The sequence below is a fragment of the Danaus plexippus genome, chromosome 20, assembly GCF_018135715.1.
Source record: "Danaus plexippus chromosome 20, MEX_DaPlex, whole genome shotgun sequence".
Classification (NCBI taxonomy): Eukaryota; Metazoa; Arthropoda; class Insecta; order Lepidoptera; family Nymphalidae; genus Danaus; species Danaus plexippus.
This window is the reverse complement of record NC_083550.1, coordinates 3,141,915-3,153,263: the sequence shown is the minus strand read 5'-3', so window position 1 is coordinate 3,153,263 and position 11,349 is coordinate 3,141,915. Positions and strand designations below refer to the sequence as shown.

At 31.7% G+C, this 11,349-nt stretch overlaps 1 protein-coding gene across 1 annotated transcript; it reads right to left on the bottom strand.

Annotated features, from left to right (window-relative positions):
• Positions 1-4,772: 4,772 nt before the first annotated feature.
• Positions 4,773-10,377, bottom strand: LOC116774076 (uncharacterized). Its single transcript, XM_032666710.2, has 3 exons — positions 10,212-10,377; positions 6,564-6,689; positions 4,773-5,668 (listed from the first exon to the last, which is right to left on the bottom strand). Exons 1-3 carry the CDS (start codon positions 10,288-10,290, stop codon positions 5,115-5,117), a joined length of 759 nt encoding a protein of 252 aa, XP_032522601.1. The 5' UTR covers positions 10,291-10,377; the 3' UTR covers positions 4,773-5,114.
• Between the last annotated feature and the right edge of the window lie 972 nt (positions 10,378-11,349).

Genomic DNA, 11,349 nt, shown 5'->3' with positions numbered 1-11,349 from the left:
CGAAGAAATTAGTAAGTTGGTGAATGATCTTAAAGCTAAGAAGTTGCCTGACGATATTGCAAAGACTCACGAGTTCAGATCGGGTGTCTTGTATCGCAAAATACAGCGTCGGGGTAAGTCCCGTTTCTTACCTATGAGGTGGTCAGTCATTAATGGTGTGCATGAGGGATTGGTGCATTTGGGATGGGAGAAGACCTTAGAGAAAGTGTACGAACTTTACTGGTTCTATAAGATGACCAAGTACGTGAGAAAGTTCTGTGACAATTGCATCACATACAGAATTTCAAAGTCGCAATCTGGCAAAACACAGGCCAAGCTTCACTCCATCCCAAAGATAGCGATCCCTTGGCATACTTTACACATAGATGCCACTGGGAAGCTTAGCGAAAAAAGTGATAGTAAGGAGTAGGTTTTTTGTAGTTATCGATGCTTTCACTAAGTTTGTTTTGCTCCACCATACCTTACACATCGATGCGACTAGTAGTATAAAAGCAGTTAAAGCTAGAATCTCTTTCTTTGGTGCGCCTACACGAATCGTTGCAGACCAGGGCAGATGCTTTGCCAGCAAAGATTTTAAAGAGTACTGCGATTCTGCTAACATTAAACTACACCTTATTGCCGCTATTAGTTCTCGGGCAAACGGGCAGGTCGAACGTACAATGAGCACTCTTAAGGGGATGCTTACTGCCGCCGAGACTAGTAAACGGTCGTGGCAGGAAGCTTTGCCAGATGTACAACTAGCACTAAACTGTTCACAACACAGAGTCACGGGGTTAAGTCCTCTGGAATTGCTTATTGTCAAGGTTGTTAGGCCAGTAGACATTTTGTTAGCTAGTGATGTAGAGCCCGAAGTCGATCTGATTGTTGTACGAGATCAGACAATAGAGAACATAACTAGAAATGCCCAGTATGATAAGATACGGTTTGATGATAGACTCCGTAGGATGCCTGGACCAGACTATGACGACTATGACTCTGACGATGACTTTGCTGTGCTATCTACTAGTTCTTGTTAAAACTGTAAAATTAGTGATATGTTATAATGTCGGATGCCGGGATGGTTGTCCAGGGCATGTTCGGACACCAGCACGGTTATCCATGTGTTGTCGGATGCTGTAAGGTTGTCCATGGCTTGTTCGGACGCCGTTCAGTTATCCTGGTATAATAACTTTATGTGAGGTTGTCCATGGCTTGTTCGGACGCCGACCTGATTATCCTGATGTTGTCGGATGCTGTAAGGATGTCCATGGCTTGTTCGGACTCCGTTCAGTTATCCAGGTATAATAACTTTATATGAGGTTGTCCATGGCTTGTTCGGACGCCGACCTGATTATCCTGATGTTGTCGGATGCTGTAAGGATGTCCATGGCTTGTTCGGACTCCGTTCAGTTATCCAGGTATAATAACTTTATATGAGGTTGTCCATGGCTTGTTCGGACGCCGACCTGATTATCCTGATGTTGTCGGATGCTGTAAGGATGTCCATGGCTTGTTCGGACTCCGTTCAGTTATCCAGGTATAATAACTTTATATGAGGTTGTCCATGGCTTGTTCGGACGCCGAATTGAGTACCCGCGTATATTATAATCGAAAATGATGTTCCTTATTTGATTATTAGTATTCTGAATCATAGTTTACTTAAGTTAAATTTGATTGCTAATTTATGGTTGTACCTTGGTTGTTGTAATAATTTTGCTTTATAAAAGAGGATTAGTTGTTTTCTGTTTGCCATAAAATAATTAAGACTATTCCGAGTTCTTTATTTGTGCCAGGTTGGCCGAGTGGAAAATTTTATCTACTGCAGAACCTTTTCTATTTTCAAGTACATCACACGAGGACGTGTGAGATGTCACGATGGCCGTGTCGGAGCGTCAGAATTAATTATGATTTTATTTCCATTTTATTTTACAAATTATTACGAATTAGCTGGCAACGTCAAGCAGTTAGCTTGAGTGAGGTCACCCCGGTGTCGGTTTTGACGTTGGACAACTGACAGAGAAAAAAGGGAATGTCACCGACATTTTTGGAGTGGATGAACTCGCTGCGTTACCAACTAAATCTTGTTCCATCGTTCACTATGTCTGATAATGAGCTATCTTCTGATCCTCCGTTATATATATATATATACATAGTAGTTTTTGTGGTCACTTCGACCGCTTAAACATCAGTATGGGGTTCAGAGAGAAATGTATAAAGTGTATTAAAATAATACATACGGTGACCTACGTTGTAGCATTTTCATTTTAATTAACCTACATACCGACTGCAACGACAGATGTCGGGCTGATTTAGGAATCTGAATCATAAGGGGCGCCACAGCAAGGCATACCGAAAAATACATTCAATTCGGTCCAGCCGTTTAGGAGGCATTCAGTGACATACGCACGTGCAATAAAATTAAATATACAAAAAAAATCTTTTAAAAACAAAACACCTCATTATTCAAGATTTTCATTCTATCAATGTAAAATATAAATCTTAAACATCGTATGGATCACTAAAATAAATTTGGGGAACCTTCCAAAAAACATATTACAAACATATATCACTCTAAACCCGAATGCGGCTGTCGAAAACTTTTGTAGATAGAAACATTATTTTAATGGATAAAACGGAACTCGTTACACATATAACACTCTGTTTGTTTTTCTCTATAATGTTATCCGTAAACATGAAAGATTTTTCACAGCCCTAGCTATATCTAGCAAAGACTATTGGAAGTAAGAGGAAATTTGACGTAGGTGCTCCGGTATCAATACCAAACAAAGTACAGCTTAATGTATACTTATCGTTAATCTTCTTTCTGCTATGACTATACCAGAAAAATAGAAAAAGATGGCCTAGGAGATCTATAGATACAGTTTTGTGATTTGAAATAGAAACACATTTTATTATCACATAACCGTTTAAAATCACGTTTTCTAAAAGTGTAGCCATTACTAAAATATCATTGTCACACTTTAAAATTTAATTCATTATAAGGCAACAACTATTTGTTACAAACTAGAACTATAATAAATGCAAGAATGGATTGCATTACGAGAAAGTTTTACAACATGACATAGAATTAAAGTGGCAAGGGAACGCTTTCAAAACTAATTAGTGTTTGGAATTAATATAAGCTTTCTAAAGGTGTCATCGTTAAAGTTTTATTATCACTCCGTATTCAAGTATCATTTAAATTTAGAATAAAATTTCAGACGAAAGAGACAGATATACTGTTAACAGATTTGAAATAAGTTCTATTTCTATTAAAAAGGTTTTATAATAGGAGAACGCTGTAGCGAAATAAATTATGACAAACATTATATCTGTTATAAAATTAAGTACGAAGTGCGGAAATATATTTTTTTATTAAAGTAATTTCATAGGAAATTCTTTTTTATGATGTGGGTATTTATCCTACCAATATTTTATAGGGCCATATGGTTTTACGATGCGGGCCAGATTTCGCACTGAATGGTATTAAATATAACATATTAACTTTTACATTAGCCTCTTGGTTTTTAGTGCCGGAAGGTTATTGAAATTTCTACAGTAAGAATAATACGGTGATCTGTGTACTTTTAAATTTCACCTTTTGAATCACATCACGTTAACTGAAAAAGGCCTCGTTTTTTTCCATATATGAATATGTAAAAAACATTTATTATATTGAAAAATTTTATTTCGTTTTTGTTTCAATATACATTGTATGAAAGGCCGAGAGATAAAACAAATTATCTCCAACTGTCAACACTCTTGAAAAGTCACGTATCAACGTATGGCTGACGTTAAAAATTTTATCCAAAAATTTCGAGAATTAAATCCCCAGTGAATTTTAAATATAAAACTTATGTTGCGATCTTAGCCTAATTAGATTACACTCAAAAATTCAAAACTTGTCACTCGTATGCATTTTTAAAGAATTTTTCTCTTAATGAAAATGTCATTAAATGTTATATAAAATGTTTTTCAACCATTTGGAAATTTAAAACACAACGTAATTATGAGCCAAACGGAATATATTACGTGACTCATTCGGTGACAGAAGTCGTCGGAGCACGCTGTGTAGACTTGTAGGTGCGTCTGTAGGGAATGAATATTGATCCGAACACGGTTCCAAGCTAAAATAATAATGAACAAATAATATTACTTAGGTGTATTTAATAGAAAAGTACTAATTTATAAGGTTATATCAGAATAAAAATTGGATTTTGGATAGACTCGCAATTACTTTTCGAGTATTCAGATATCTATAACTAGAGAAAGTAAATTTTAATTTGAGTATTCATAATTCATTCATATCTCAATATCACATATCTAACCTTTTTTTTATATAATAAATTTAAAAAGAAACGAAGTTTTCAAAAAAGGTTTATTTAAGAAATAATAATAGCATCTTTTTTTTTTTTGTTATTCTTTATTTTTAAATCACAACAACACATCTGAAGACGTGTGACATTCGTAATAGGTACATTATAATAATTAATTGACGTCTACTGAATAAATTATTGAAATGTATAAATGTGCTTGATTGAAATAAAAATAGTGCTATCCATTTATTAATATTAACCTAATATTTATATGGAAAGAAAGAAAAAATGCTACCGAATTTACATATAGTTGGTAGACTAAAAGTTTTGTACATATTTTCATCGAACAATAATAAAACAATATTTTATTTATATTAAATAAGAGATAATTTATAGTAAAACTTCAATATACTACATCCAACACATGTATAGTATTTTTGAAAAAGTTTTTGTGTAATAAAAAAAAACTTTACCACTATGAATGTAGAATTATAATGAAACTTAAATTGTTTTCAATCTAAAGTCTAAATATTTCTCATATCTCGTGATCAATTGACAAATATCTAATTACATTTCTAAGACAATTAAATATTAAAACGGATGTCACTATCAAATATCTCGTAGACGTTAATATTTTTAATTTTTATATTGTATAGAAGTGTTGGCTTACTTGCTAATATTTTGGCAATGACGAGATTTAAATTGGAAATTTGTTCCCTTTATTTATATACACGCATTATATATCAATGTAAACACTATAATTATTTAATTCTTTAATGGTTTTATTATAATCTGTAGAGGAATTACATTTTTAGGTACCTACAGGTTTTGCAGATACATCAATGCGTATACCAAATATATATTTAATATTAATGGCGGCGCATTATTTTCTTGGGCTGGTAAAAATGAGCTCGGGGCAGCTGGCGCTGATACCGGAGTCTTGCTGTCTTCCAAGCCACTACCTTCGCCGTCGTCTTCATCATCAGGTGGAACGGTCGCTTGCTTTAGACTCTCAGCACGAGGTTTAATTTCCTCAACATCGATCGACTCTAAATCAATAGCAGTTGATTGGGACGACAAAAATGAAGGCTTAACAATCGCTTCGCCGGGAGAGGTTATCATATCATACAGTTTCGCTTTAGTCACGTTTGCAAACAGTGACGATTTTAGGAACGCTTCAGTGAGCTCATCGCTAGCGTTAGACTGAATATTCGTTGAAAAATTTAACAGCTCGTTCCGTAGTTGAGTGGAATACGGCAAATTGCAAAGGGGCTTAGTGCATGTACAGATCAACTCCAGGGCGGACTTCAAATTAAATCTTAATAAGCAAGGAGACTCGCTTGCCGCTGCACACGTTACAGTCGATATAAAATCTGTAAAACAATTTCATATTCTGTATAAGAAAGTACATAAAGTTAGCAGTGCAAGTATTGTGGCAGTATAGTAGGTTGTAAGAGAATTTTATTACTTGGGACAAAAGATAAAACGAAGTTCCTTACTCCGTAATCGCCGCGTCCCTAAAATAAAACCATCAGGACTGAGATTGGGCCATCTAAAAACCGGCGTCAAATCGATGACATATATATATTTTTTTATTTTCGATCTTCTATTTTATAAAGTGTTCAAGAACTCAAACGATTATTAAATGCCGTATTTTTCTAGCCTTCAGAACAATCGATTGAAATTTATTGGCTCTCATTTTGGCTTTCATTGGGAAAGTCTGCGGCTATTTCCACATTAATCTTAGCAGACGCAGACGTGCTCGACATAACTCTTAGCTTTTGTTATAATATCTTTTAAGAGATTAAATTTTGAAGACGTGCTTAAAATTCTACAACACATTTCATACTTAGCTATTATTTAATTAAAATTTATTATATTCCATATATGAAATTGATCTCCGAGGATGTGTATGTTACTATAAGAACAACTGTTTATAATTTCCGGGAGAAAAAAATATCTTTATATAAGAAATGATTGATAAATATCTATCAAAACATTCTAAGTAATGCATTGATGTCCGCCAGACATAACACTTACATAGATATCTCTACACTGAGAACCAACAGATTTGATGACCGATCAAAACAAATAATCAATAAACGGTCATAATCCATTACCAACAAGGAAATACGGCTTATAATAACATCACACAAATATAAATCTTATGTAGCACGAGTTAAGATTAATTTTTCATTGGCCCTGTTTGCGCTTTGTAGTGTGGATACAAGTTGTTGATTAATTGTCTACTAACTACATCATACTCACTGGGTGCTATAGCCACAGTCGCACAGTAAGGCTCTCCTATCGGACACAGAACAGTTATTTGATCTCCCGGCTCGCAGTTGTTCGTAGCATTCACAAAGCAGTGGTGACATCTTCGTGGAGATATACCTATAACATTACACAGTTTTAATCTAGGCGCCATGACGTAAATCATAACTTATAATACATAGAAAAGGACTGTTTATTAACAAAATATAAAGCATGATTAAGTCAAGTTATCAAAAAAAAACTGAAGCTTTTTCATATTTTTTAAATTAATTTATAAATATCATTTATCTCGATAAGAATTATTGGCTGCTTGATTTAATATAGAAATGTTTATAACAGGCGAAAATATATTTATTAAATAACAATATAGAAATAAAAATGTTAAAGAAATAAGATAATTTAATTTATTTAAAATAAGGGTACGTTGTAATGGATGTTATGAATACGGCTCCAATCTCAAGTTTACACAAACAATAAGTCTTAAATGTAGTATAATTCAAACGATAAAGTTTTGCTTGCTGTAGATATCTTCGACCGCAGAGTCATAACTCAACAAAGGCTTAACTGGAGCCAATCAACACAACAAACAACTTCTTGTTTATACACACCGCTCTACTTCCTGTCTGAGGCTTTAAACATGCCCCTGGTTCAATTTATGAATTTTCTATAATAGTTTTGTATTGAACGGAAACCGAAGCCATGTAATTTATTATCACTGAAATGCAGCCAAGTATAAAACGTTATAGTGATGTGTATGGTCGAAAAGAAGTTTACTGTATATTTGTTATTTGTATATGGAGGTATTAAAATACATATTTACAGAATGAAAAGGTTCGTTTTTGATGTATATTGTAAAAACATTATCAGGTCACTACCTTGAGATCAAAGAAAGGACTCCTGGGTATAAAATATTATCTTCATCCAAATTCGTATCCATGTTTTTTGGACGCCACTCCGGGACCAAAACCCGAACTTTTATACCAGAATCAACATACTCTACAAACGACCCTTCAACCTTCATTATACTAACATAAGGAACCACGAAATTAAATGCACACCCTACAATAAAACCCTTTAATAATGTCAAATAATAATGGCGCATATAATTTGTTAATTTTAATTTTTTTCATTGTTCTTATAGAAAGCATTCGAACAGTCCTCATTATCTGTATAGAATAATATTAAATTCTCATATTAAACTAACTTTCGCATTTTAATTAAGCCTTATTAACGGTTTAAGCCTTATTAAATTTCTAACAGTGAGAACAATCTTGCACAGAACGTACAAACTAAATTCTAATCTGAGATTATGCGAGTGTTAACCCACCATCTTCAATAATTCCTTTAAAAAAAACCATAATCCATTAGCATACTCTCTCATACCGTTAAATCAGAATCTAAATCCAAAAGTAATATTTGCTAACACATCCTTTTGCACCCTTAAGGGTGTAATTCAATATAAATTTACCACAAAAGGTCGTAGAAAAACCGCTTATAGGGCGATGCAGTATTTCCAATTTTAGAAAATCGATGTTTATGGTTGATTTGCTATTGATACGGTATAATATAATATTCTCATGAAACATAATTACTATTACACTATTTTATTACGAGATAACAGTTATGGAGGATCTATATTCATTAATTTTAATTATAAATCTAGTAATAGCGACTTTATCCGTATTAATAAAAATTAAATTCCTCTTTGTGATCACAAGAGAACTTTTAATTTTCTTGTTATATTTTTATATTAGTACGAAATTAATTACGTCTTATTTCAGTATCGTTCATCCGGGGAAATCATTACATTAGAATGCGTGTGTGTTTTTTTTTTAATTATACTTTAAATATGCGATAAAAGTTTATACCACAGCATACAGATAAAATAATGTCACAGATAAACTGAATGTCAAAACAATTGCTCTTAATATAAAATGTCACAAGTACTTTTATTCTGAAAAAATAATAATCACGACAAACAGTATGAGTTTAGAATAATTGATCTTCAAACGGAGTAAAGTTGGGAGAGAACATTAGTTCCATATTAACCAAAGACAAATAATAAACCGTCGTTACGAGTTTATCATGAAGCACAGACATTCGTAACATCACTTGAATTACTTTTCAGACATGTTTGATGATTATAAGTAAATTTCATAATGTTTTTATGTTACGCCATTGGTTTTGTTGTAAAGAGGCACAATCTTGAGTTTTGAAGAGTTCTCATTGAATAATATAAGAAGCTCTGTCCTCATTCGAATGAGGTCAATTGAGTCCCTTGTGATTTAAGTATACTATATCAATTTACAAACGCTATTTGATCAAATTCTGCTTGAATTAATATAAGATTCTGTGTATTAGATTTCAATATGAACATGTTATTTTATGTTCCACGTGTTCATGAATCGTGTCAACATCATTCGCATTAATTTCCTCATATAAAATTCCACTTAAATACTATCACATGTAAATTGTCTCACATAAACTATCGGTCGAATAATTGCTTTAAAACAAACGTTAATTTTTATTACAATTATATAACAGAGCAATCTTAGGTATTTCTTTAAAGATAATAAAGAATAATCAACAATTCTGTTCATATATGCATATGCATGCATATATATATACACTTCCATACCAGTATTGAAATCAAACGTCTTTACCACGACAGAAAATCTATCATCACTTCATTTCATTCATTGAACAATATCATTCCAAAAAGCTCCAATATAATTAAATATTCCTGTCAAATATTAGCTTCTTTGGCATAACAATATTAAGCCACCTCCATCCTTTATTATTCTTTTCTATCCTTTACAAAATTTTATACACGTCAAGAATATCAAATAACAAAATCATATAAAATGCAAAGCCCTTCATAGAATTCTACAATGGTGTTTCAATTTTAAAAATATTTATATTTTTGAATTTCGAATCTAAAACAAACATTTACAATAAACATTTCAAGCATCTGGAATTAACGAAGGATTATCTAGACGTATTTCTTTACGAAAATAGAAAAGTTTTCCATGACAATAATTACTATATAGTCATTTTGAAACAAATAATAACAGTGTTTCCACTTTTGTATACACGTGTAATTGTATTTTTTTTTTTAAATGAATATTTTAAAACAAAACTTTTGATATAACATAGCATATTATAGTTAAGAAATGGCAACATTATATTTCGTATTACCTTTCGTATATTAAAATATAGGTTTTATTTGTTTTATTTTCTACATAGTGTCAAAATATCTATTGTCCGATGGAGTGTTACCAGTTTCAATAAATAATAATTATCATTTTTAAAATACAAAAAAAAACATTCTATCAGAACGCGATTTTAATTTACGAAACATTTATCAGATTATTCAACCATAATTCAAATATATTAAAAAAATTTAATAATGATAAAATGTATATACCATAAACCATTAAAATTTTAATACATACAATAATAAAAAACATTAATTAAATTCAAGTCAATAATATATAAAAGAAATAGCTACGAGAAACAAAGAGGCTTTGAACCTTTACTTTGTGTGATTGTAATTTTTTTTAACTATGTATCAATTATTTAGTTGAATAAAACTTCAATGATGAAATTTTACTATAGAAAACAGGTTAATATTAAACTTACCCGTTGTTTGCAATGTGCCGGTGTGTACATCGGCCGCAAACAATGCTACCATGCACACAATCCACTTGAGAGCACACATCCCCGTTTTTCACACTGAACCTATTCTTAATTTCGTTACCAAGTTTTTATTTTGATATTCTCTTAAACAAACGTGAGTAATTTTCACATCGACGCGCTCTACGAAAACGCTAAGTGCCAACATTTACTTAATAGCTTCATTATTTAAAAAAATTGGAACATTATACCAAAAAGGTTTTACTTATATATTTATATATAAATATATGTATATTATTAACAATAATATAAATATATTTTTGTGATATTATTTTTTTTTAATTTTTACCTATACACTACCCAACGGTTTTATAATTTTAAATGTTATTCAATAATAAAATTAAAAATACATTTAAATATTATATGATGAAGACAAAAAAATTAATTTATTGTTTAATTATAACAATATATATGAATATGCTAATTTAATTATATTCGTCTTCTTTTGTAATGTTGCTCGTTTATTAAAACCGAAACAATTCATCCCTGAGCCGCGTTAAGTCGATACTCGTTATGAATTCTAACAATGGCACGTCATGAAATACGGGGCTTCCAAAAAAAATAATTACAGTACCTATTGTTATTAAATATGATTAATTAACAATAAAAAAAAATAAAACTCTTTTAACCGTTTAATTATTCACGAACAAAAACTCTGGTCTGTATTAATAGTTTACGTATCGTCAAATATGTACGAATTACGATACGCTACGACGTAACCGAGAGTAGCGCAGCTGCTACGATCCGTAGAGGACTGCCGTAGCCGACGGGATGCTGAACCCCGGGTACTGATTCAGTTAAGAATATCTTTTAACACAAACTCATTGCTACATTTACATTACCGTTTTTATTCGCGGTGAATATTTTATAATAGTATGAAACCATCCATGTATAACGTTATTAAAGTTTGTTTACTTAAATTCGATGTATCTTTTGTTTTCGATTTATATAACATTAATATCAACAAGATGCATTCGATTTACCAGTAATTTCATGGATTCATTAGTTATTATTGCATTAATCATACATATATTTTTTGTTCTAAATTTAAATTTCAATCAAATCAACCAATCACAGACATTTA